General features: G+C 39.5%; 1 protein-coding gene across 1 annotated transcript in view; it reads right to left on the bottom strand.

Annotated features, from left to right (window-relative positions):
* DLGAP2 (DLG associated protein 2) overlaps positions 1–23,573 on the bottom strand; it is a 695,707-nt gene that overhangs the window by 175,199 nt on the left and 496,935 nt on the right. Inside the window, exon 4 of the mRNA XM_073336187.1 lies at positions 21,423–21,455. Within this exon, the coding sequence (XP_073192288.1) occupies positions 21,423–21,455 (33 nt within the window). The remainder of the gene's footprint in view (positions 1–21,422; positions 21,456–23,573) is intronic.

The raw sequence follows: 23,573 nt of genomic DNA, 5'->3' as shown, positions 1-23,573 counted from the left end.
CTGCTCACACTTGCCTGAGCCCTATTCCAGTCTTGTCCTTGCCCTATCCTAATCTAGTTCCAGCCCTGTTGCTGACCTACTCCAGCCTTGCTTCTGCTTCCTCACTCTCCCTGGACCCTCAGACTCTGACTGCCCAGCATCAACCTTTGGCCTGTATCTGGACCCCAGCTACAACACTGACTTGGCTTGTCCCTAGACTCTGACCACCCAGGTTCAACCTCTGGTTTCACCTGGACTCCGGCTACGGTACTGTTTCTGGCTTGACTATGTACTCCAATTTCTGTTCTGATCCTGGCTTGTTCCTTCAAGGAACCACCTTTTCCCAGTCCCGACCAGATGTCCAGCTTTGACCTCAGCTCCAACCACTGTTCCTCCACTTATTCTAATGGTGTAAATTAGTGCTGCTCCTGTTCAACCCTGACTTGCACCAGAGCCATGTGGCTCTGAATTGAAGAGCCACAGCTGCCTCCTTGCACCACCTCTTCTCCATAGCCTTGTTTTATTTATGGTTCTATTCTGCACTACTAGTACCGTATATTATCGTTCTTTACTGGCAGTGTACACAAGTGATACACTTTCCAACTACCTTAGTGTAGTACCAACGTTGTTACTGCAGAATAGCTCGTGGAGAATGACTTGGCTTATTCCTCACTAGAACTCAATTGGCAATTTTATAATACATCATAAGGTCTAGGTTTAAATGCCTGAAATGACAGATAAATTTATAGTCACCTTAGAATGGGTATAATCTTTAATTCCTTGCATATCTAAACTTCCATTTGAATCAATGAAAGCTTTGGGTGCACATGAATGAAGAATTGGGTGCTTAATAAATAAAAGTTTTACACCATTACAGTACGTCAAGATTCCACTGATAACTCATATGCAATTGCATAATAGTGAAAGATGGATGAAGCTTATGGAATACGAGGTAAAACTTTCAAACTAATTACTTAGATGAGTTTATAAATACTTTTGTCCTATAATTTTAAATGCACTATTTTAAAGAGTAAGTCAGTTTAAACACCTTCCTAGCTGAAGAGGAACCCTTTGCAACATATTAGATACAGAACCACAATCCTAAAAGCAATTAGGCTGATATACAGGCCTGTCGAGAGAAATTTAGGGCCCAGGACATCATATTTGCTGGCACCTCCACCCTCCCATTTCATCCCACTTGCAGATGTTTTGGGGAGCATCCTGAGCTCAGGGGCCCAGTACAATTGCCCCCTTCCTCCACACCCCCATCAGCCCTGTTGATACATAAAGTTCATGTGTATACAGTATATGTGTATATGGCGGGAGTTGGGGGGGGGGGAGATTGGACAGAAACACTGGTTACTGGGCATGCATGGGTTGTGAAGGTGGGGGAAATATGCTGCATTGTTACTGCTTTCCCCTTTCATGGTTTTAACATAGCTTGTCCCTTTTTTTTACGTATTACCTCCCTGCACATAGTGGAGAACAGCCTAAGTGTGCTCAACTGTAAATATTCTCTAGTCAAAGAAATCAACAGTTAAGGTGATATTAACATTTAGACCAACCTCAGTTCCTGTTTTACCAGGAGCCTTTCCATTGATTTAAATGGACCTGGGAGCAGGCCATACAGGCCATACAGAGAGAATGATAGAATCCAATGTCCTTACAATACCAAAATGTACTCAAAGACATATCTCCCCTTTGGATCTTACAGTATCCATCTATCCAAAATGTACATATACAGCCCGAGATTAAGGTCACTTACTAATGGATATGCTTTCACTTTCTTACTACCTAAATAAACCTGAGTGCTTTTTCTATTATATTAATTCTATCTCTAAAAGATTCTTCAATTATTAAGCATCAGAGGGGTAGCCATGTTAGTCTGGATCTGACTATTAAGCTATCAAGGGCCCAACTGTACTCACAAGCCCTGTGGTGAGTTGGTGTGCAGCCACCATATCACATGGGATCTAAGGGGGTATTCTGCAGGCTCAGGAGGTGCATACTCCCATGAGAGTGGTGGAGGGAGTGGACAATGACATGGCCCCACTTTCTCCATGCCTTTTTCACTACAGCTATGCTTGTTTGCTGTATAGAAGTACAAGAGGGGAGGGTCCTCACTGTGCCCTCTCTCATTTGTACACTAGTGAAAAAGTTGTGGATAGTCTGATCCTACATATATGTGCTTATCTACTGTATAACAGTATGGGATTTATAAATTAATAGGGTACTAATTTAGTGCTTGAGAATAGCCATCAGCTCCTTTTCTGAAGAGCTGATGGGAGAGACCAGAGGGGCTGGTGTGATATTTCTGCAAATGGGTAAGAATGATTTTACTTTGTTATTTTTTTAAGAGTTTTGGAACATATAGGGTATCATCAAACAGTTCCAATCCTGAAGGGCCTATGGTCTGCATCTTGCACTACATAACTGTGCTAAAATCCAATCCAGTACTCCTTGTGCACCCAACACTCCCAGTGGAAGCTCTCTGGAGGAAGGAAAGATGGATTAGACTTTAACCATGTAACTATAAAAATAAAGAATAAAAACAAAATTTATTATTCATCCTTGCTTGAAACAGAGACATGCCACTTTTTAATGCCACTGCATTTCTCATGAAAACAGAGTAATAGATTTCTTTTTAATTTTAGAAGTTTCTGTTTGTGATCAGACTTTTTTCTTGCTGGTCATAAAAAAAAGCCTGCAGAGAGACTTAAAGAAACTGTAGTTTTAATAATTCACATTATCATCTCAATACATTCTCACTTCACTCTGCTTCATATCATAGTACACTCTGTATTTGAAAATGAACCGCAAAAGATGTTGAACAGGTACTACATGTGTTATTTTAAAGACTGAGGATTGCAATATTGTATGAAAAAAGAAAAGGAGTACTTGTGGCACCTTAGAGACTAACCAATTTATTTGAGCATGAGCTTTCGTGAGCTACAGCTCACTTCATCGGATGCATACCGTGGAAACTGCAGCAGACTTTATATATACACAGAGAATATGAAAAAATACCTCCTCCCACCCCATTGTCCAGCTGGTAATAGCTTATCTAAAGTGATCATCAGGTGGGCCACTTCCAGCACAAATCCAGGTTTTCTCACCCTCCACCCCCCCACACAAATTCACTCTCCTGCTGGTGATAGCCCATCTAAAGTGACAACTCTTTACACAATGTGCATGATAATAAAGTTGGGCCATTTCCTGCACAAATCCAGGTTCTCTCACCCCCTCACCCCCCTCCCAAAAACCACACACACAAACTCACTATCCTGCTGGTAATAGCTCATCCAAAGTGACCATTCTCCCTACAATGTGCATAATTAAGGTGGGCCATTTCCAGCACAAATCCAGGTTTTCTCACATTCCCCCCACCCCCATACACACACATATTGTATGAGAATTCAAAAAAGTCAACCAATAAAAGCTAAAAACTTAAACAACAAAACAAACATTTTACATCAACTTTTTATACTTTGTCGAGACTGAATAAGTCAACATTTATTCAAAGCATAATGTTCATTAACACAGAAAATATATGCAATAGTCAATTAATACAGCCCCACTCCAATCTAACTCTTTGCATTGGTTACTGAAGTTTTACCACTGACTTGAGTGGGGTCAGGATTTCACCCAATAACTTTATTTTCTCTCATAGTAAGACCCATAAACCTTTATCAGGTTAATTGATACCAAGAGAAGACAGAAATTTAAAAAATGAGACAAAGGAGAAAAGTTTCCGATCAGATTTGAAAACAGAGACAACTGCTGGAAATCTATTGCTGATAACAGAAGGAAAGGCTCCCTTAACAAAAGTAGCAAGATAATGTTCTGGAACATGGTCTGTGAGACAGGGTGAGGTAAGTTCAGAGAAATTTGAAAACAAACAGTCAATTTTGAAAGGATCATGAAATGTATCCCCATGAGCCACTGCTTGGAGAGCAGGGATGACACAGTTAATCTTCTTTGTGCAGGTCAGAACACAAACAGCAGGGGGCAGATTCTCAGATGATGTTAACTGTCCAAACTCCACTGATTGGTGTCATAGCTCCTCCATGGATGTAAATGGGCATAGCTCTGTTAATGTCAATGGAGCTATGATAGTTTACACCAGATCAGGATCTGCCCCCCAGACTTCTGCGCTGGCTGGAGTCTGGAAAGCTCAATCATAAGAAGACTTTAGAGAAGGCAGTTGCAATGGCCCAGGTGAAAGCAAACTAAGGTATGGATGAGGATTTCAGTCCAGGTACAGGCATTGTCAACAATATGGGGCTGAACCAAAGGTCCGCTGAAGTTGATGGGAGCCTTTCCTTTGATTTAAATGGATCTGGGAGCAGGCCATACAGAGGGAATGATAGAATCATAGACAGATGTAGGAAAAGAAGAGCTGAGGGGTCAAAGTGGCATAAGGAAAGTAGAGGGAAACTGAATAACTGAGTCAAGAAGGGAGATAGAAGGTACAGAGCTGTGGCTGAGGATGCTTCTCTTGGCCCAGCAAAGCATTCTCTCAAAGTGATTGGAGATGAAGGAAGCTCAGATGAACCAACAAGTTCACTTGATCAAAACAGGCAGATAAGAGTCATAAAAGTGTTGGAAGATCTGTATGCAGCTGAATAACTGTAAAAGTGGAAGTTAATGTTAGAGTAGAAGAAAATGAAGAGACAAAATGCAGATAAAAGGCCAAAGGGCTAAAAATGATACCTTTGTTATTGATGGCTAAGGTGAAACAGGATATGAGAATACTATTTGGAAGGAATGATAATCACACATTACAACAAAGTGGGAATTTTCTGTAATATTTTCATGATGCCTATGTGTGCCTCAGTTTCCCCCTATACTTTGCACTGCTACCTAGTGGTTGGTGGGGGAGGGATTAAGTTTGCTCTCAGAGTAGACTAGGAGACATAAGTCTGTGTATGTCACTTCCTTGTCTGGAGGGAATAAATAGAGTTGTTAAGAAACTGGCTGAAACTGACCCAGTCCAACAAGGGGTCCAGAGATACAATGCAAGCTCCAATGGATTGACACTCTCAGCAAGGACTATGAGCAGAGAACTCAAGAACAAAGGACTGAGAGATATGCAGTTGGGAAATAAGTGTGGTCTTTGAGCTCTGGAGGAAGCATGGGCTGTCACCTGGGAACTGACTGAAGGAAGGAAGGAAAATCAGAGAGAGACAGAGCCTGAAAACAGAGTTCATTGCAGCTTGGCTGGTGAATTGTGACTTGGCCGGTGAATTGTGGCTTGGCCAGAATGAACTATGCTAACCTAAGGACTTCCTATGCTGTGTTCCAGCTGACTAATAAATCCCACTCTGTTTTGAAAGCATGGTTTGGGGTACTTGCAAACAATTGTTGCGGGGCATTAGTCCCTGAAGAGTGTACAAGTGCCTACCAGGAGTCTATCTTCTCACTGGGCAGAGTGCTGAAATAAGAGTGCTAAAGTCCCAGAGGCTGAAACTGGGAGGCTGAGAGTTTGAGTGGCCTACCCTGAAGGAAGAGTGTTATCCCTTGGGTCTGGCACACACGAGGGGTTCCTTCTAGAGACTGTTCAAAAGCTGGAGGTGTAGCACAGATCCTGTGGATCTGTGACAAATGTTATTTTATAATAAACCAAGACAAAATCACTTTGCTTTTTTCAACTGATGACCAGGGTGACCAGATAGCAAATATGGAAATTCAGGACAAGGAGTACGGAGTAATAGGCACCTACTTAAGACAAAGCCCTGAATATCAGGACTGTCCCTATAAAATCGAGACCCCTGGTCACCCTAACTACAGGTATATGAAAAGTAAAGGATTACTATGACATCTGGGCATTATTTAAAAAGAAATCTGAAATCTCACCTATCACAATCCATATGTAGTGTTGGATCTTTAGTTTTCCAAAAGCTGCTTATTTTAATAATGCTTTGAAATAGGATGTTTTGTTTATTGTAATGAAAACATGAGGCCATTCCATACTTAAAATAATTTAAAGTAGGAGAAAGTTCCCTCACTTAAAAAAAGTTGCCTATACTGTTCAAAGTGACTATTCCATGCTATTAGATGAATGAAAAGTATTATCCTGCTTGAGGGAGAAATACTGTTTGGAACATTTTTACATTAATTTTATTTATGAATATAGAGCTGCATTAATTATTAATTGCTTTCCTCTTTTATTTTTTTTTACATGGATCAGCACTATAAATGCAGTTTTTCCACCCAAGACAGCCTCAAATCAATTTATTTCCAGTCTCTTGAGTACAGGTAGATAAACCTCAGTTTCTTACTGGGTGCACAACTTCATAAAACAGTGTCCAGGGGGAAAACAGGCATTTCCAACTCAAGCATATAAAATGTGTGTATTCCAATTTAAAAAAAAAGACAACACAAAACAGTTTCAAACATGAAAATAAATAGTTTGTCTTTGAGAAAACTATAGTACTTGGTACTAAATAAGAAATGAACAGTTATAACAGCTGCCTCCTACTATGGTATAGCATGCATGGTACCAATTTGTACTGAATGTTTGCAGAGACAAAAAATTATTATGGATGCATTGGTGTGAAATTTCATATAGTGTTAGATTTCACGCAATTTGGATTTTTTTTATAGTTTAGTTCAATGTAATAATTTGTTTAATAGAAAGTATTTGAAATTGGGCTCTGACTAAAATTCCTCAGGGTTTCTAATATTTTATCGTGGACTAATATCGATAAACAACATTGCCTTTCTACATAAAAGTGGGTGACAGGTGAATCTTGAGTACAGGGGGTACAATGCAGTTTTTTAAAAGAAATACTTAGGATGAAAGCTCATATTTTGCTGCTATTTGTTGTTACCTCCACAAATAATAATTTAGTGGTAAAGAGACTGTGCAGAAGAGAAGGGTGAGATGAAGTCTAGCGCATGATTGCAATGTCCTGAATACATAGTGTGTGGTAGCCTTGTTCAAAGCTCAGACTTCAAAAATCACATTCTTCTATACCTTTATGTATTTTAAAACATCAGTAATATCTAACTTAAGTCAGGATGCTATCTCCCCATTGTATTGAAAATTGCTAAGTCTATCTTTATGAGGGATGTTTCCAGGGGATAGTATATTATTTTCTCCAGTAGAATTATTGCTCCATATTGCCAATAAAAATAAAAATCTAAAACTGCAGGAAGTATTAATATTATTATGTTAGCATAAGATGCCATATAAATTCTAGATAAAGTTCTTATATAAAACATTCTACAGTTCCCATAGCAACAGGCAACATACTTGAGCTAACACAGGTGCTTTCCATTCTAAGACCTTCATTGTCATCACAAATACAAAAGTGATTCTTCTAAGAAGCTCATATTGTGACAGATAAAACACCAGAAAACATCTGATGGCGGTATAGCCCTCATTTCAGAGGGAGCTTGACAAATTGTTCCCCTCTCTACCCACCTGACTTTCATAGGATTTTCTAGGGTGCCCATCACTGCAGTGTTTTAAGTTAAATATGCCAGGCAAGGTTCCTAATCTTCTGCTTTTCTCTATTAATTGATAGAGAAGGCACTAGTTATGATACTCATCTACATGGTTTCCCATCTTCCATTAGTTGGTTATGATGGGGAAGGTCCAAATGAGAGCCTTTCACCAGGCACTTAAAGTTTGTCAAACTCTGAATTAATCTGACTCCTCAAGTTCCACCCAAGGCAGCCTCAAATCAATTTATTTCCAGTCTCTTGAGTACAGGTAGATAAACCTCAGTTTCTTACTGGGTGCACAACTTCATAAAACAGTGTCCAGGGGGAAAACAGGCATTTCCAACTCAGGAACTGACTGGAACTTGAGGAACAAGCTGGAGCTACTCCCGTGGGCTCCATCTTCCCCCCCACCAGTCAGACAGTATGGGTAACATTCACCCTGTCTTGTTGCAGGAAGGCCAGCACAACAAGTACGCTGAACTGCTTAAGTCTCTTGTGCTTACTCCACCCTAAATGCACTCAAGTCAGATATACACAGTCCCAAGTTCCAAAATGGATCTTGTTATCAGGCTTGAAGCACTTTCAATGTTGCATTAGAAAAACCCTGTTTTTTTTCAATACTTCATAATCAGCAAAAAGTGGCTGTGAAAATTTTAAACAGCTGATGTAGCATGATGCCAAAGCATATTCTCACTAAAGTGATGCTTGATTTCCATACCCAGGTAGTTGTGGCCTAAGTCAGAAGTTTGGAGCACCATAATCTTTACATATGCTCAGAGCCAGATTGAAATGCCCTGGCTCACAGTGAGAAGTTTATCCTATCCTGAGTAGCGTCTTTTGCCAAAAGTGGTTCCAATGAAGGCAAAAGGACTCTTTCTGCAGAACTACTCAATCATTGAGTCTCATTATGAGTAAGAGTACCACAATCTGTCCCCTTATCATTAATGGTACATTTGAAAGTGATCTTAAGACCACCACTGAGCCTGACACCCATCATGAATCTTTCCCCCAACCCACAATATTTGGATGGTGAAAGTGCAACACTGTTAGCTTAACAGCTGTCAATTATTATGCATGTTTTGGGGATAAAGATAATTTTTTTGACTTTCAATTTATTTTCTCATATTTTTGTCTTGGACAGTGCCTCAAAGGCAAAACTGACAGTTACTTGGACAAGCAAATGTGGCGCTAGAATACAAATACCCAGCATTGTGGGTAAGTACGGGAAACGTGAAACAAAACGAGGAGACAATATTACAGTTCAAGGATGAACATCTGAAGTACAGCTTCTAATGCTGATGAAACTAAACTAAAAGATGCATTTAAAAATTAAATCCTGGCAACTAGTATTTTTCCATCTGCAGTACAGCATCTCTCTGTTTTGTGCACCCACACAAAGTAGTAATCCTTTTTTTTAATTTTGTCTTAACTCCTCCTATCGACCCTTCTTCTGAACATACATGGCCTGCCTCTGATCTCATTTACTCCAGTATCAATCAGGAACAAGTCTAATTAAGTAAAGAGAATTAAACTGATGCAAAACCAGAATTAGGCCTACCAGGTAGAGAAGGAAAATTACCACTACAAAAAAATAGTAATTATTATTTCCACAGTAATTTGCTCTATGCATTTTTACTCCACACACAGGCTACTCTACTTGCTCACATATGATAAATAGCAAATTAACCCCTATACTAAGGGTCAGCACAAAGCCATAACGCTCAAGTGGAACTTAAAGAGTGCATTTGCTTTCTACTGACCCACAGCACAGGCATGAATTTCACCCTCATGATAAAGTACTTCCTCCCATACAGATTTCAACACAGTAGTCTGCTCTTGAGTCACAGGGCAGGTTATCTGCTCCTAGAGGATAGGATAAGCAGCAAATTTCCTGCATCTGCACAGTGACAAAGTACTAGCCACCAAGCCAGGAACTGGCTGTCTCCATAGTGTACCAGCAGCGCACAAACTCCAATATTAGAAACCCAGAAAAATCACTGATTTTTAATAAACAAATCTCAACTCTAGGACATCAAAGACAACTACAAAATTACAGAATTTTCCAAAATTTCTGGACACAGGACTCATGACCACGTTAGGTAAGAGGGGGAAAAATCCAATTTTTAAAATATATTGTCTGCAGTAAACCTGATTCTCCTCTGATTTACACTGGAGTAAGATCAGTCAGGCAGCATTTACTGGACTAACTAAAAAAGAAAAATGGCAAATGCAAGCTTTCAAGAATTACACTAAAATCATACCATCCATCAGTCTAATCTTAAAACAGTAAATACTATGGTTTATATTTCTACTTTTAACATTCTTATTATAGTAACTGTCTGGAGAGTAGTTTCATGTCATACCACTACTTATTCTTGTTAAAATCTTTGCAACAGGAAAAGGTATCAGAATTTTATTCTATGCAATACATTAAACTTGTCTTAGTATCCATTCAGTTTTCAGTAAGTTGGTTAGCTGCCAATTCCTTCCCTTCACAGCCTTGGTAACATGTGGGCAAGGCTGGTTGCTTATCACGTCATGAACTAAGTAGAAGTCATGGCTTTGTCACAGTAAAAAATGTAAATGTTAAAAATGTACTTAGAAAAAAACAAAAAGTGTACTGGTGTCACATTATTTTGAGGATGCTGTCCTTTATGTATAATAATAATGATTAACTAATAGCTTAAAACTATTTTAAAATATAGGTTGCTCTCCCATATTCCACTGTGCTGGATATATAAAGAGCCAAAATTCATAGAGGAACCTTACTTAATATTGAGCTGTCTGGGGTCATAAAGATTATGAATGTTCTTGTAACCCTGACAAAAAGCATACTGTGGTATAGAAAAGTGTATGATACTAAATGAAGCTGTCATTTTGTAAAGTGTTCTGGGAATAATCTACAGCTGGTGTAAATTGGAATTGCTCCACTGAAGTCATGAACTCTGAACTACGGAGCAACATCTATATGGTATGTTTCAGAGCAGCAGCCGTGTTAGTCTGTATCCGCAAAAAGAAAAGGAGGACTTGTGGCACCTTAGAGACTAACAAATTTATCTGAGCATAAGATTTCGTGAGCTACAGCTATATGGTATGTTAGCAAGGTTAGTTAGAAATGTTACCAAATATTTAATAATACCACCTCTGTATTTTAGAGCACCTCCTAGATGAAGGTTTCAAAGCATATGATACATGTTAATGAATTTAGCCTTGGAGATTTTTTATCCATATTTTTAAGATAAGGAAACTAAGTGACTTGCCGAAGATCACATAAGAATCTACTTAGAACTATAACTTCTGACTCTTAGACCACAGACCTTAACAACAGACCATTCTTTCTACTCCAGACAGTATGTTATGCAAAGTAGTTAGTTTCTTTTCAAGCAAATGTAGGATTTAATGCAATATCAGAACAGTACTTTTACATTTTCTGCATGCGTCTAACAGCTACAATAATTTTATACACAATAATTCAGAGAACTGCCAGAACCTATATTTTAAAATATCATGTTGGCAGATTAATGACACAAGCCAACCTAATTGACCACTTCTGCAACCCTTAGTCCAAATTAATTTCCTTTAGGATTTGCCCTTGGCTATAATTCCAATTTTACACCTTCCTTCACATGAGTTCCCATAGAATATAGAATTAGCTTACAACATCTGAATATCATTCTTTTGAAAGAATGGAATAGATTCTTCATTCTGACCTGTTTCCTTCAACATACTGATGCATTGGAGCTATTTAAGATGTATTGCAATTTAACAGGCTTTTGACAATGTCATTTCGAGCTGCGTCCCAGACTAATGTAGAGCAAGAACGGATGACTGACAATGCAGAAAAATCACTGCCTTAGTAGAATGTTCAGAATAACTTGACATGCCCAACATCAGAATTACTGCTGCCTCTGCTGCTCTCAAATAATTATGTTTCAGATTTTCAAGGAAGAAAATGTTTAATTGAATAGAGATCAAGTAATGAATTAATTTATTTTGTAAATCAAAGATACATCATCCTGCAATAACTATGGTCCAGATGAAATTTTCATTTTCTTTTCCTTCAATTCTGTTTTAACGTAAAGAATGAAACATATAATCACACTGTTTTTATATTGCAGCCTTAATATCAAGCACCCCCAGAGCACTTTACAACAAGAACAATTAATTAATAAAATGACAACAAAATTAATTAAAAGCACAACTGAAAAAATAAGTCATTAACTTAACATTATATACAGTCAGGAGTTCACCAGACTTTATCTAGAAGGACAGCAAGTTTCACAAATGACTGGGAAGCAAGAGATAAAATCTCTCGCACTTCAGCTATATTCAACTGTTATCAAAGAAAAGAAAAGAAAAGAAAAGAAAAGAAAAGAAAAGAAAAGAAAAGAAAAGAAAAGCGTGGCGATAGACAAAGGAGATGGAAGCCGACTAATCATGTGGCGAGAAATATACTCCGACTAATCATTTGGCGAGAAATATACTCCTCTGCAGAGGGTCACCACCTTACTTCTCACAGGTACCTCTTTTCAAAGAATGTTACTCATTTTGGTTCCAAAGTTATCTTAACTCCAGTGCCCTCTTGGTTTTTCTTGTTGAAAAGTATTTATTTACATCCAAAATAAAGTATCATGAAACTGAGATTATAGAAAGAGTTATTTTCACCAAAGGAAAGAACCCCACATCATTTTCAGATTCCTGCATGAGTAATTTTCTGTGTCCCTCATTTTGGGTCTTTAACACACACTGCGTTCCATGTTTGGCAACAGAGCTATTGGCAATTTTCTAACAAACCATTTTTAATTGAAATTGAAACATTCCACTGGGAATGTTTTCATTTTGACAAAAAACAGTCATGTTTCCAACAGATGCCTGCCTTGTTTCCTGCCTCCTCAGCAGAATGCCTTTCTGGCTACCAGATAGATCAAGCTCCTTGGCCTTCCAGGCTCCTCAGCAGCTCACCTGGTGGACTGCCACAGAGCCGGGGATCTCAGGGCTTCCAGCCTCTCAGCACCTCAGCAGCTCATCTAGCAAGCTCCTGGGGAGCTCAGGCTCCCAGGCTTCCAAGTGGCTCAATAGGCAGGCTGCTGAGAACTCAGAAAGTCCTGGGAGCTCCAGCTCTCAGGCTCCTTGACAGCTTTCCCAGCAGGCTGCTGCAGATCCAAAAAACTGAAAAGCCCCTGGGAGGTGGGACTGGAACTTTTTGAAAAATTTCATATTAGTTCTTCTGAAACTGATTTTTTTTATATTCCTTCCATGAAAAATTCTGTATCTGTGTCTTTTTGTTCTGATTCCGAATGTTTTTTTTTTTTGGAACTGCAAAATTTTCCGCAAAATTTTCAGCTCTGCTTGGCAGACTGAGAGTTACGGTCAGCAAAAAGCACATGAACCACTTAAATTCCACTTCAGATGTTGAGGGCTTACGTGAAATTTATTTGGTGTATAGGCCTTTTACTAGCATTCTGCTCAGGTGAAAATTTCATCCAAGTTGAGCTGCGAAAGGCCATGCAAAAAGTATCCAGAATTAATGCAACTTTAAAATTACTGCTGAACCATGGACCAGTGGCGCCCACCAAGACAAGTGCAATTTATGAGAATATTCACTCATTTCTGACCATACCCACAGATTTCTGCAAAATATGGGAAATACCAGGAATAGTCAATGAGTCACAATAGTTCTTTTTGTTTTGTTATCACACCATTCCCTGTACATCGGTGATTTGATGTCTTTACTTTTTGTGTTATCTATCAAGATTGCACTGTTTGTTCCTCAGCTTGGGTCCTCTGCTCTAATTTAGTGTGGTGTAAATCAGGATTAATCCCAATTAACTTCACTTTAAGTGTGAGATTGGAATTGAATCAGTCTTCAAGAGGATAGTTAGAAAGTAGCATCTTTATAATATAATATCTCCAACAATGTCTTTGAACAGATTGATTTGTCATCCAAATGGTAATGACTTTAGATGTCACAGATTTTTGATGCTGAGAATCTTGGATTAAACACAGCCCCTGATCATCTGTTTTACAATGTCCACCTCTCCCTAATGTTCCAAAGAATTCTGAAAAACCACACGGAAAATTTAGAGAATGTAGTTAGACAATGTAAGATTTACTCTAACTTATTACTGAATGCCACAGTTGCCAACAGCATGATTGAGCAGGCACTGGGCTGGTAAACTATGATTTCAACCACAAGCAATGGAAAAGAATACAATGTTCACATAACATCTAAACTTAACAGGATGGTTAGTCTGGAATACAAACAGTTCAACAGATTACTTACTAGCTGTAACCCGTGGAATAACACACACTCTCTAAAAGGACAAAGTGCTATTTCTTCAGGTATAAAAGTAGTCACAAACCAACTATCTTTCATTGTCAGGTGCATTCAAGGAGTTAGAATGTATTCTTATTGGCATTTTTTAGCCATCCCTCCCCTAATTCTTCCTGTAAGACAATATACTACAACAGCTGTATGAAGATTCGAGACATATCCTGTTTGCCTCTTGAAAGTCCCTGAGTTACCATGCAAATCTGTATCTAAGGATAGATTTTTGAGTTCTGAGTACAATGCTGAAACCTCAAGTACCACAAACCCTGAAGATTCTTTTGCCAGCATTGGTGAAAAGCTATCAGAATAAAAAATAAGGCATTTTAAAGTTTGGCTTCATTACCCAAAATGAATGAAGAACTGTTGGAACAAGTATTCACCCACAATCTTAATCCTGAAAGAGGTTTGGGCTTCATAAACTGTGAGCTACGCAAAAGATGTGCAAAAGCTTAGCCTTTGGATCTTATTGAAAAGGGCCTATCAGGAAGCTTTTATCAATTTGGGAAGTTAGTAAAGAAAGGAGAAAACATTCCAGAGCTGGTGTTGGAATGGAATTTGAAGAAGATATAACAAAAAGCTAAACTACTACAGAACAATTATACAACCTATTTATCAGCCGAAGGGAGAAAAATCAAGCATCTGGACATCCTGAAGTCTCTAGTAACTTCTATGCAACTATGTCAATTTATATCAGCTGAGAATCTGGCATTATGAATAGACCCTTTTTTTCATCCACGAGGATGTGTATTGATATGTATTTGGCAAGTCCTGTGGATGACAAACACAAAAAGAACAGGGTCTACCTGGAAGTGAGATATGCTTGTGATACATCACTTTCTCTACTTAAAACAAGTGACATTTTCCACCTGGTAAAAATCTATCAGAAATTTCTAATAGACACTATTCTACCTATCTCTAATTCTACTTCGGCATGCTGTACTCAAGACACAAGTTACAATACAGGATTTGAATCTTACAGTGGAAAAGATTTCTATACATTATAGATTCCTAAAATCACATCAATTTTAAAATTATATTACTAAGTTTGCCTAATGATTCATGTGAAAAGAATGCCAAAGGCTTGTAGAACATATTTTGTATGAACTTTATATTGCTATTATTATGTTTAAGCACTGAACAGATTAACATTTGTAATACTGGTACTGCAGGAAATAACTATATTGTTGAATCATTTCAAAATTTCTACAATAGTCATGTAGAAAATTCAGACCATATGTACAGCAGAGTTAAAATAGTTGACTTCGTGTTTTTAAATGTGTTTTTCTATCTTAAGTGTTTCTTCTCCATATTTTAAGACCTGCACAACATAAAACAGATTGTTATTAATAACCACCTTTAACCTAAGGCACTATGTAAATAATACAAACAGTCCTATATCTGTCCCAATTTACAAGAGTCTAACATATAGGCCTGAGGCAGAAATTACTGAGGGAGATCCAATGGCCTGTGGTCTGCAGGAGGTCAGACTAGATAATCATAATTCATTAACAGATTCAAACGCCAGAAGGGTCCATTGTGATTATCTAGTCCAACCTTGTGAATAAGACAGGCAAAAACTTCCCCGAATCAATTCCTGTTTCAACTAGAGCACATCTTTTAGAAACAGATCTAACCTTGATTTAAAAATCACCATGGAGAATCCATCAAAACCTTTGGCAAATTGCTCTGGGGGTTATTTCCTTTCTGTAAAATATATATGCCTTATATCCCGTCTGAATTTATCTAGCTTCATATTATACCTTTGTCTGCCAGATAGAAGAGCCTGTTATCAAATATTTGTTCCCCATGTAGGTACTTATAGACTGTGATCAAGTCACTCCTTAACCTTCTCTTTGTTAAGCTAAATAGATTGAGCTTCCAGCATCTACCACTGTAAGGCATGTTTTCTAACCCTTTGAAGTGAGCTGTAGCTCACGAAAGCTTATGCTCAAATAAATCTGTTAGTCTCTAAGGTGCCACAAGTACTCCTTTTCTTTTTGCGAATACAGACTAACACGGCTGCTACTCTGAAACCTGTTATTTGTTCTTGTGGCTCTTCTCTGAACTCTCTCCAATTTATTAATGTCCTTCTAGAATTGTGGTCACCAGAACTGGACACACCATTCCAGCAGTGGTTGCATCACTGACAAAAAAAAAAAAAAAAAAAGAGGTAAAATAACCTCTTTACTCCTATTTGAGATTCCTATTCTGGCATATGAATCTATGAATGTCGAGTCCAAAAACCCTTCTAGTTTTCTGTCTGCTTTGCTTCTGACTGGGAGAGTCACATTGGACTTCTGGGGAAAGTGAATCTATATAGTGAAAGCTGCCAGTAAGGGATTACTGGCATCAGACCCACTTAATTCCTTCCTTTAAAGACTAAAAGCATTAGTGGCAGTTGCCCTTCTTTTTTCCCTTCTCTCCAGCATCACAATGGAGAAAACACAAGGAGTATATGAGGGAGGAAAGAAGAGGCTGATACAATCTGTCCCTTTAATGCAGCACCGTAGAGCGCAGTCAGGGAAAGAGGGACTAGTAGCATCCAGTCCCATCAATACAGCAGCACCAGAGTGCACCCAGGGGAGCAAGGGGCAGAGCGGGCTTGTTAAGGTCTTGCCCCTCAAGTGAGCTACTTCGTTCATTGAAAGGGTGCAGAGCTAAGAGCTGCACATGCTTGCAGGCTGCCTTTGTAGCCCCTCTGGGCAGAATCAGGGTACTCCAAAGGTTTGTGACTTAGATGCAGAGCTCCACGCTGTCCCCCCCACCCCCCAGCAGCAGCAACAGGGACCAAAGGAAAGCTGAAGAAGAAGAAAGGAGGAGCTAGCCAGCCCATGATTTCAAGAGGGCAGAAGGTCGGAGCCTGTACTTGGGAGGAAAGGAAGAGGAAGGGTGCTATGCCCTGGCAAGGTAAGTGGGGTAGATAAAAGTGGAAACAGAGGGCTGTCACCTAGAGAAAGGGAGGGAGGGAAGCAAGCAAAAGGGGCTAGCTACTCTCTCATTGTCAGGAGAAGCAGTGGAATGATGGTGCGAGTTATAGCCCAGGAGCTGTTGGGGAGCTAATGTATGTATTGAGGGAATGGAGAGAGCCCCTAATGGATTTGTCAAGAACAAATCATGCCAAACCAACCTCATTTCCTTCTTTGACAGGGTTACTGGCCTAGAGGATGGGGGCAGGGAAGCAGCTGGTATAGCGATATATCTTGATTTTAATAAGGCTGTTGACACTATCCAACATGACAGTCTTATAAGTAAACTAGGGGAGTGTGGTCTATTTGAAATTACTGCAAGATGGGTGCATTGCCGGTTGAAAAATAGTACTCAGAGAGAGTTACCAATGGTTTCCTTTCAACCTGGGAACCCATAAGAACGGCCATATTGGGTCAGACCAAAGGTCCATCGAGCCCAGGATCCTGTCTACTGACAGTGGCCAATGCCAGGTGCCCCAGAGGGAATGAACAGAACAGGTAATCTTCAAGTGATCCATCCCCTGTCATCCATTCCTAACTTCTGGCAGTCAGAGGCTAGGGACACCCAGAGTATGGGGTTGCATCCAGTGTTCCCTTCCATGTGCGGAATTAATTTTGTTACGTGCACCACTATGGAGGTGATGTGTGGTGAGGGTGGAGCTGAGGGGTTCGGCGTGTGGGAGGTGGCTCAGGGCTGGGGCAGAGGCTTGGGGTGCAGGAGAGTGAGTGCTCTGGCTGGGGGTGTGGATGGTGATGAGGGGTCTGGGGTGCAGGCTGCCCCAGGGCTGTGGTAGGGAGACAGAGGAGTCCCTCAGCCCTCTCTTGCCATAGCAGCTGGGGGCCAGGGAAGAGGCACCTCTCCTGGGCTGCAGCAGTTCTGGCGGGGCTGGGCTGCGCTGGGCTGGGGGAGGGGCTCCTCTCCCTGGCAACTCCGGGGGCCTGGGCTGGGCTGGGCCAGGCCGGGGAAGGGGCTTCTCTCCCCGGCAGCTCCTGTGGGGCTGATTGGGCCAGGCCATCGGAGAGACGCCTCTTCCTAGCAGCTCTGGCAGGGCTGGGCTGGGGGAGGGGCACCTCTCCCTGGAAGCTCCGGTGGGGCTGGGCTGGGCCGGGCCAGGGAAGGGGCGCCCCTCCCTGCCTGCATGGCTTTTGATAGCCTGCTGTGCAGCCACCTTACAGGGAACTTAGGTTGCATCCCTGACCATCTTGGCTAATAGCCATTGATGGATCTATCCTCCATGAACTTATCTAATTCTTTTTTGAACCCTATTATCCTTTTGGCTTTCACAACATCCACTGGCCACAGGTTAGACAGATTGACTGTGCGTCATGTGAAGAAGTACTTTCTTTTGTTTTAAACCTGGTGCCTATTAATTTCATTGGGTGACCCCTGGTTCTTGTGTTATGTGAAGGAGTAACACTTTTATTCACTTTCTCCACACCTTTCATGATTTTATATCCCCCCTTAGTCATCTCTTTTCCAAGCCTGAAAAGTCCTAGTCGTATTAATCTCCCCTCATATGGGCTCTGTTCCATACTCTTAATCATAGTTGTTGCTCTTTTCTGTACCTTTTCCAATTTTAATTTATCTTTTTTGAGATGAGGTGAGCAGAACTTCACAGAGAATTCAAGGTTTAGGCATACCATGGATTTATATAGTGACATAATGATATTTTCTGTCTTATTATCTATCCATTTCCCAGTGGTTCCTAACATTCTGTTAGCTTTTTTGACTGCTGCTACACACTGAGCAGATGTTTTCAGAGAATTATCCACAATGACTCCAAGATCTCTTTCTTGAGTGGTAACAACTAATTTAGATATCATCATTTTGTATGTAGAGTTGGGATTATGTTTTCCAATGTGCATTACTTTGCATTTATCAACACTGAATTTCATTAGCCATTTTATTGCCCAGTCACCCAGTTTAGTGAGATCCCTTTGTAGCTCTTTGCCGTCTGCTTTGGATTTAACTATCTTGAATAATTTTGTATCATCTATAAATTTTTCCACCTCACTGTGTACTCCTTTTTCTGGCTCATTTATGAATAGGCTGAACAGCACTGGTTCCAGTACAGATTCCTGGGGGACACCACTATTTACCTCTCTCCATTCTGAAAACCGACCATTTATTCCTACCCTTTGTTTCCTAACTTTTCACCAGTTACTGATCCATGAGAGGACCTTCCCTCTTATCCCATGACTGCTTACTTTGCTTAAGAACCTTTGTCAAAGGCTTTCTGAAAGTCCAAGTACACTATATCCACCAAAAAGGATCTGAGGTTTATAGTAGATCACAAATTGAACATGAGCCAATTATGTGATGCTATTGTGAAAAAGGCTAACATAATTATTGCGTGTACTGACAGTAAGACGCAGGAAGTAACTGTTCCATTCTGCTCAGCAAGGGTAAGACCTCAGCTGGAATATTGCATCCTGGTTTGGGCACCTCACTTTAAGAAAGATGTGGACAAACTAGAGAGTCTAGGGGAGAGCAACAAAAATACAAAGACCCATACATTTTGGGTGGCTAGAGTTTCCTCCGATGAAGAGCCTTAAATCTCATAACTAACATGTCCATACAACATAGTGATTTTATGCTAGGGGTGTGAATCCACTTAAAGATCCACAGCTTTAGACCCTTACACCCCCATAGTATCTGTGTGAAGTCAGTGGGGATCCATATGAATATAAACAGGACAAGGGCCTAAGTCAGCAAAGCTAACATAGTTACACATGTGACTAGCTGAACTACCACAGTAGGAGCCAATTAATAACTAATGACCAAAGATAAGCATACAGTCTTCGCCTCGGGGGCATTGTAAAACATCCCACACTGGGGATAAATCTCTCTGTGAGGAAAAAAAGTGTCCCAGCTCTGCCAGAAAAATTGTGTGCGCGCAGGGGACAGGTTATTTGCTGCATTTGCCAGGGAATGACATCTCTTTCCATAACAAATGCTAACAAACCAAAAGCTGGTGCCTTGGCTAAACTAAGCTATGATGAAGAAACAGCAGCCAACTGAGCAATATCAAGCAGCACTGAAACTGAGGAAATTGTTTCTCTGGGTTAAATAGATCTCCATTTTGAACCTATATAAATCAAATCCCCATTTCCAGGCTTTTACTCCTCATGGACACAGATATTATCAATCTGCATCTCTTTGACGGTCGACTATGCACAGGATATATGTGTCCCTGCTATGCAAAGGGCCACTTGATAGAGTTGCATGTGCTTACACTTAGGATGCATTTGGCCTTTACACTGGATGTTTTCTTAGCAGAACAAACATGGAGTCTCCTTCCCACTACTTTGCTTCACACAAAATAATACTGAAGCCCTACTGTTAGTCTGCTTGAGTAATCTCCTTCTGTTAAAGTGGCCATATTTTCAAACTAAAAAGGCTGTTTTTTGTTGTTTTTAATGAATGTGTACTGATGCTACTTCTGCCAACTTCTGACTCAACAGTGATTTTATTCCTGTCTTAAGAAACAGATTTACAGAACCCTTAGATTGACTGGGGGTACATTACTCCAGGAGTATTCTCATTTATACCAGTGGGACTACTCAAAGTACTTAATGAGTAAGGATGGCGAAATCTTGCCCCCACATAAGCATCTGAAAAGCCCAGCACAAAACCGTCCCCCTTCTGTAGTTATTTAAAACAACACATTTATTGATTGCATGAAAACAAAGATAAACTTGATGTGTCCCAAAAGACATTTGGGCACTTAGATATCATATGAAAGACCAAGACTGTTCTAATAAAACGGAGACATACAATCTCTACCTTTGGGTCAACAGCTCCTTGGATACCTAACATGTTATGACTTGGATTTCACCACCTGTTTCATTTTATTGGACTCATTGCTCTACCATGAAGGGAGATTTTGAGTAGAGGTAGACATCTGGACATTTGTAAAACAGAGAAAGCTTGCAGCATTATGGAGACTGCTTATTTAAATGGACTATTGCATCAGAATTTTGATTGATTACGTAAAAACTACATTCCAGGCACAATGTAGAAATTCACTTGATCAATGAGCATCAAATCTAGCTCCTGACTGGAAAATTCCCAACCCAAAATGTTTACATTGGTTAAGCAAATTATGGCTCTGAGGATATAATAATGCTAATCCAGCCATCACAGAGACTATTTTTATTTTAAATCATGTTGGTCATGTCATATTAGATATAATTGTATGCAGGAAAGTTGTGAGAATTACTATAATGGTGTACCCCACCCTGGTTTGTCTCTCTACAGGACACCATCCCGTGACTGTTCAAAACTTCAGCAGGGTGGAAACAGAATCTTACACTTCCTAAATCATTATCCAGGCATAGGCTTGTTAATGTTACCAGATTATTAAACTGATCTCCACTTTGAACTCATTTCAATTATTCTAATTTGGATCTGAAATTTTTAGTTCCACAATCTTTTTCCTTTGGTTTGCTTTTACTTTTTAAAGATGGTGTTATTCCCATTGCAAACAGATTTTCAGTTATATTTTTTTAAGATTGATATTGGTATCTCCTCTTCATGTACCTGGACTAAAAATCTTAAGGCATAGCCTTCACATGAAATGGCATGTGGGGGAAACCACACAATTTGACAAAAAAACAAACAAAGAAAAAAGCATATAAACAAAATAAATATAAAACGCACAAGGTTACACAATATCTAACTGAAACTTTACCTGGAAATGCATGCCCTGTTAGAGAATCCAAACCTGAAATTAAAACAGTGAAAAAAAATCTTTAACACTAATTTAATTGGTACCAAGATCACGTATCATTAATATAAAATTTGTCACAGGCAGCAAAGATAAAAACCTCATTAGGTAGTGTGTATAAATTTGGGTCCGTATGACATAGAAAAAGCAGTATGTAAATATGAAACTCTTGTACAATTTAACAAGTTCACTTGCTTTGTTATAACAACTTTAATCATGCTTCACTATAGTTAGGTTGGGTTTCGCAAGTAATTCCTTTACAAACCACTGTTTTCAGAGGTTTATTCCTTGAATGTGAACATGCGTTCTGAAGTTGTACATATGAATTTTTAGCCCATAGTAATATTTTTCTTTTTCTTGCAAATATAAAAAAAAAGATTCTTTAAAGATCTACGTTCAAAAGATGATAAGCCTGATATACTACTGCAGGAGCAGGGAAGTGTAAATTACTCCCGTATCCCAGGAGAATTCACTTTGAGGGAAAGCAGACAATGATACCAACACAGCAAATCCTTCAGGCTTTTTCCTACTGGTAGGACAAGAATCTAGAATTGTAGCTGTCAGGAGTAGTACCCTGCCATTTACAATTCTATATTTTTAACAGAGACCCATTTGGTAACTTATGAAAGATGCTCTATAACTCACACACTTGTGTTCATATTTAGGTCTGTAGATGGAATTGAACCCAAGCTCTGCTTTGTAAAACAGGGTCACAGAATCATGACTATTTAACAAGACTAGCAAGGGCTCCTTTTGTATTAGGAAGACAAAAGTAAAATATATTTGATTGGCCAAAGAAGTCTTCCTACCTAATGTAATATGGAATGGGGTGTGCAGACCTTTTGATCATACAGCAAAGCCTCATAGGTCAATAGCACCCCATCCCAATTACGACTATCACCCTCACAATGGTATTATAAAAGATATGCCACCATCAAGAGTTCCTTCCTCCCTCCACTCAGATTGTGAGATAAAAGTAAGCAGCTGTGTGTTCCCCAGGACAGCAGAGCAGGGGAGTTCTGTGCTTCCCATTAAAAGAGAAGAAGAGAAAAGGTGTTGGAGGAGGAATTGGAGGAGAAAAGCTCAGTGGCGAGTTTACTCCCCTATGTGCTTACTCCCCTATGTGAGTTCACTTGGTGTTATTCTGAAATTAATTTAGTCTTTATTTTTACCTGGAGATGGGTTGCTCAAGGATCTGAGTAAATTTATTAGAAATGTGCAGTAGGAGTTTTAAATAAACACAGCCTTGAAAAAGGATTTTCCTTCCTGTTTGTAACAAACATAAAAAAAAGCGGATGTGATTTGAATATTTGTTGATGCAGCTCAAATGTTGAGCCTCCTACAGTACAGTTTTTATTTTTTTAAAAAATAGTTGTGGTGAAAAAATATATCTTCTGCTGGATAGGCTGACACACAGCTTCTCCCATTAGAAGGTAGAAGGAAAACATTCCTGACTGTGATGATATATAAATGTCCAAATGAGAGAAATTTACTGAGTACCAATAACATGCTCAATGCTATAAAAGAACAAAGAAAACATGATTCCTGCCCTAGAAAATACGGCTTTCCAAAAATCATACAAAGACACTGCACACTACACATATTCTACATGCATGTTAGATCAGTGGTTCTCAACTTTTACCATCTGAGTTACGACAGAAAAACACATTTTTAGATCTCCCTCTCCCATAAGAAAGGGATCATGGTCATGACTACTTTCAGTACCTGTTCATGACCCCTTGACCATCCATGTGTTACAGATTATACACAAGTGCTAACACTCACCTTCCCCCAAGTTAGGCGCCTAAATCCTTTGGTGGATCTGGGGCTTGAGTAATTGCTTGTTTATATAAAATAAAATAAAAATAAAAACATGGACGTAGACTGTTACCTATGAAATACATGTGTACATCCACTGGGACTCTGGGTAGAATGACTGCAAAACTGGATACTCTGCAGGCAATGCACATAATGCATCTGTCTCAAAATAAATCAACACTAGTTTGTTGTACTACATGAATAGCATGTGTTTATTTCCTTGCAACTAGACCTACATGAGATGAAAATAAGGTAGTTCGTCACCCTCTTACAACTCTACTGTGTGAAGTTTTGAAT

This window comes from Lepidochelys kempii, chromosome 3 (assembly GCF_965140285.1).
Source record: "Lepidochelys kempii isolate rLepKem1 chromosome 3, rLepKem1.hap1, whole genome shotgun sequence".
Lineage (NCBI taxonomy): Eukaryota > Metazoa > Chordata > Testudines > Cheloniidae > Lepidochelys > Lepidochelys kempii.
The sequence above is the reverse complement of the archived record's forward strand: the minus strand, read 5'-3'. Positions and strand labels throughout refer to the sequence as shown.